General features: G+C 37.7%; 1 protein-coding gene across 1 annotated transcript in view; it reads left to right on the top strand.

Annotated features, from left to right (window-relative positions):
- The first annotated feature begins 531 nt into the window (after positions 1–531).
- The window catches only part of LOC118343113 (zinc finger protein 135-like), a 2,069-nt gene continuing 1,910 nt past the window's right edge, over positions 532–690 (top strand). The window contains exon 1 of the mRNA XM_035681867.1: positions 532–559. Coding sequence (XP_035537760.1) covers positions 532–559 — 28 coding nt within the window. The remainder of the gene's footprint in view (positions 560–690) is intronic.

The raw sequence follows: 690 nt of genomic DNA, 5'->3' as shown, positions 1-690 counted from the left end.
CACCATTGCACCAAGACAAATTCCTCATATGTGTAAAAACCTACCTCGCAATAAATCTGATTCTGATTCTAAAGGAGAAATGAGAAATGCATGTGGAATGTTTGCACTTAAACCGACTGTTAAAGTTAAAGCTTGTAATATTTAAACTGATTGGTTCTTAGTTTTAAAAACAAAGAGTACGTTTTCCTAATTTTCTGTGTGATAGTAATATTTAATCTTGTGTAATGAAGGTCTATTTTGTAAACAAAACGAAATTGTCTGTTTGATAATAAAGTTTAATTATAGATCTGAATATGGTCTAAAAACTACAGGTAGTTTTCAGCTTTTTGTCACCACCTCCTCCTGCTGCCGCCTGATCCCGTCCACTTTCCAACCGAGGCTCAGTTCATATCGAACAAGTTGTGAAGCTCCGGCTGCGTTCAAACCCTCTCTTTTTGTTCAGGAAGGTTTCTAACTGAGAGAAGACAGCAGTGAATTGGAGGCAACCATCCCACGCAGTTTTTTTTATGTCAACAGCCCGGACATACCGACATGTTTACATTCTGCCATGTTGGATTTGGTACCCATACCATACATCATTGGAAAGCTTAGAATCTCATCTATTTATTAATCAAAACGCTTTGGGGATACAATCACAACAGCAGGCACAATCGGCGCCTCAAACTATCAAGCAAGCAATCATAAAATTAA

Source organism: Morone saxatilis, unplaced genomic scaffold, assembly GCF_004916995.1.
Source record: "Morone saxatilis isolate NCDOM2014 unplaced genomic scaffold, NCSU_SB_2.0 Contig9, whole genome shotgun sequence".
NCBI classification, from domain to species: Eukaryota; Metazoa; Chordata; class Actinopteri; family Moronidae; genus Morone; species Morone saxatilis.
The sequence above is the reverse complement of the archived record's forward strand: the minus strand, read 5'-3'. Positions and strand labels throughout refer to the sequence as shown.